At 43.7% G+C, this 3259-nt stretch overlaps 1 protein-coding gene across 1 annotated transcript in view; it reads right to left on the bottom strand.

Moving 5' to 3' along the window:
- Positions 1-1912: 1912 nt before the first annotated feature.
- LOC123020504 (neural-cadherin-like) overlaps positions 1913-3259 on the bottom strand; it is a 53758-nt gene continuing 52411 nt past the window's right edge. The window contains exon 32 of the mRNA XM_044424324.1: positions 1913-2334. Within this exon, the coding sequence (XP_044280259.1) occupies positions 1913-2334 (422 nt within the window). The remainder of the gene's footprint in view (positions 2335-3259) is intronic.

Genomic DNA, 3259 nt, shown 5'->3' on the forward strand with positions numbered 1-3259 from the left:
ATGGCCGCCCGTGCCGCTCGCGCCCTCGCGCCGCCTCGCTCTCCTCCGGAAGGGGCGGGGCGCAGCGGGACGGGCTTTGCTCCGCCTCCTCGCCGAGGCTGGCCGCTCGAGTGGCGGCGGAAGGCCGGGCTCCGTTGGACTTGGCTGTTGTGTGTTCCCTAAGCGCGTGCCAAGGAGAAATCCAGCGGTTGGAGCTTCCTCGATGCAGTGGTGTGATGGGCAAAAAATTGTTGATCAGTTCTTACTTCTTGAGGAAAGAAACGGTCGTGTAACTCTGAGTCCGTGGAGTGTTAACTCTTTAAAGTGCAGGCGCTCTGCATGACAGGTCCCCAAGGAGGGCGCAAACACGCAGGCAGTGACGTTGATCCATGCCAACAAACCAGGGCTAGTAACTTGTATTTGCTAGAAGCAGGTCTTTTGTAAAGGAAATACTTGATCAGTCTGCGCAAAGTGGAACTGTAGAATTCACTTCCACCAATTTGGTCAGCTTTGGAAGGGGACTGGACAAATTCATGGAGGAAGCTATCGATAGCTGCTATCCTGAATGCCATCTGCAGTGTCAGGGCAGTATGCCCTTATACACCAGATATTGGGGAACTTGAGCAGGGAAGGTGCTATACTCATGTCTTGGTTGTGAGGTTTTCACGGGGTTTTTGTTGGCTGGCCACAGCGTGAAAAGGATGCTAGGCCAAATAGACCCTTGATCTGATCTAGCACTCCTTTCATGTTAGATGGGGACAATACATGTTCCTAAAGGCTGTTGGTACACGTGGCAGACGTTTGTTTAAGAATCATGGGAATGTGTTTTTCTTACATTAATACTCTACAGTTCATGGTTGAGGAGAGAGGCTTGAAAATATGCAGGTTATACTTGCAAAAAAGTTCTTTGTAGCCAAATAGAAGCTGCACAGACATACTTAAGATGCTTTAACATCATGTGATTTCATTGTCCATTTTGTTTTCATAAGACGATTTTAAAAGCTAGAGTGTAGCAATTTAGGAAGTACTTTCTAAGGAAAGACAATCTTACGTTACATGATGTCACTGCCGAAGTGCAAATGTTGTAGCATGGGTAGGTAACTTGCATCCCTCCACTTAGTTTAAGAAGCCCTCTGCAAGTGGGTCAGCACAGAACTCTGGCAACAACCATCTGTCTGTCCCCCTGGCAGCCCTTCAGGGTGAAGTGGCGGGGGACTGGGTTTCACTACTTGCTGTGGTGCTACACACTGCTGGCTTCGGATTCCCAACAGATTACACCCAGAAGAAGGCAGCTCTCCCCAGTATAGCCCCTTTTAGAGAGCTGCAGCAAATGTATTCTTGCATGTGCCACTGTCTGTTCACTATTACATTGTTGTGGCAGTGAGTTCCACTTTCACAAAAGCTTCATGCAAAACCTAGATTTCCTTCATGGTTCTTCCTGCTTCCTATATTCTCAGCTATTTTCCTTCTCTACTTTAGGGAAATGAGTTAAGGCAGTGCAGTGAAATGTGACTCTAAGCTGCCTTTGATGTTTGGCTCCATAGAAATATGAATCCTTTTTATTGAAGCTCAAGTACAAAAGAGCAAACTAAACAAGCATTCAAATTTACCAACACAAAACTTTTTACTATAACAGAAGGTAGCAGAAACTTAATAGTTGCACCTCTAGAATATTACCTGTGTTGTAAGTTAAAGGTACTTAATGCTATTTTATTACTACAAAATTTCTTTGTTTTGAAGCATTCAGGGAACTTCATAACAAATTTTCCTTTAACTTTATTTACACAGCACATACAAAAATCTTGAATTCAGAAAGGGGAGGAGACACTACTTCACTGTTCCCAAATAACCAGCATTAATAAATAGGATGCTTTGATTACATAAGATACTAAAAAGTTGTTTCAAGTGTGTTCTCCTAAAAGTAAGGTTCATCTCAGCAGTGTATTTGCTTCTTAACTCCATGTTTCATAACTAACTGTTGAGTAGGAAATTCATAGAGTTCTTTTAGTGTTATAAAACTCGGTCCCCATTCTTCAAGGTAATCATAATTTAAGTCTTCATCTATGCTGGAGCTCTCTGAGGAACTCAAACTTCCACTCAAAAACTGCTGATCCTCTAGGTAATAGAAATGCAACATGTCCGCTGGAAGTCTCTGCAAATCTTTGTCTGGATCCTGTATTATTTGGGACACATTATGCTTGAAGTCTGTAACACTGGTAACCAAAGGAGTCAATTCACTCAGCTGTACAGGATTCCCAAGTGGGTTACTTTGCTTTCTGGAATGTAAGGTAAGGAGTAGTATAGCAGTTCGTGAGGTAAACTGGGATATACTTTGTGGAGATTTCTTTAATGCATCTGTATTAAAAGCATTCTGGGAGAGGAGAGGAGGAAAGGAAAAATTAATGCAAAAATTTCTACCTGTAATTCTTTTCAGCAGATTTACCCATAGAATACTTCATACTCTTTACTGTGCTTACTATTCCAATGCCTCCGAAGACCAGTTGGTCACTGCTAGCTCTGCTTTACAGAGTGGGACCAAGGCAGAAAGGTATCTTGCCCAATCCCCTTGCCCAAATCCAGTCTAACCATGGAAGACTTTGACGAGTCTTCCTGATACAAGTGCATCTTTCTCTGTACTGGACCATGCAGATTCTTAAAAGCCCAGTCAATAGACGGCAATGCTTGACATCAGGGGTGCAGAATGTCAGGCTCAGGGGCCATATCCAGCTTTGCAGGGGTCCCCAGAAAGCCACACCACTTTGCCTGCCTTCATCCCCCCCCCCCCAGTTGCCAATTACTTGGTGATATCTTGGTTTTTGTGCAGTCCCCCTCCCCCATTCTAAAAGGTTGAAGTAGTAATAATAATAATACTAAATTTATTTCATTTCAATATGACCCATGGGTGAAGATCTCTGGGCATTTCACAGCAGATATGCCTCTCCCGAGGCTTAGTTGCTAACAATTAAAAGCTAAAATGACCAGTATTTTTAGTATTCTAGCCACCTTTTTGTATTTGGCCCCACCTAGCAGTAGAATGCAGCCCCTGAGAAACTGACCCTTGGACAGAAATGGGTTCTGCACCAGTTGCTTTACATATTGGTCTTTCCCACCCATAGCCCTACCCACCAAATGCATACTTCCACATATCAGCAAGGCTGCTGCAACAACATTTTCTGCAGATTTTTGTATCTTGCTATAATTTCACAGAATAACAGGTCCTTGGATCCATGTACTCATGTTAGGAAAGAACACTCACACTGCAACTCAGCCTTTCCCAACC

The sequence above is a fragment of the Varanus komodoensis genome, unplaced genomic scaffold (assembly GCF_004798865.1).
Source record: "Varanus komodoensis strain SLA01 unplaced genomic scaffold, ASM479886v1 scaffold14_1, whole genome shotgun sequence".
Lineage (NCBI taxonomy): Eukaryota > Metazoa > Chordata > Lepidosauria > Squamata > Varanidae > Varanus > Varanus komodoensis.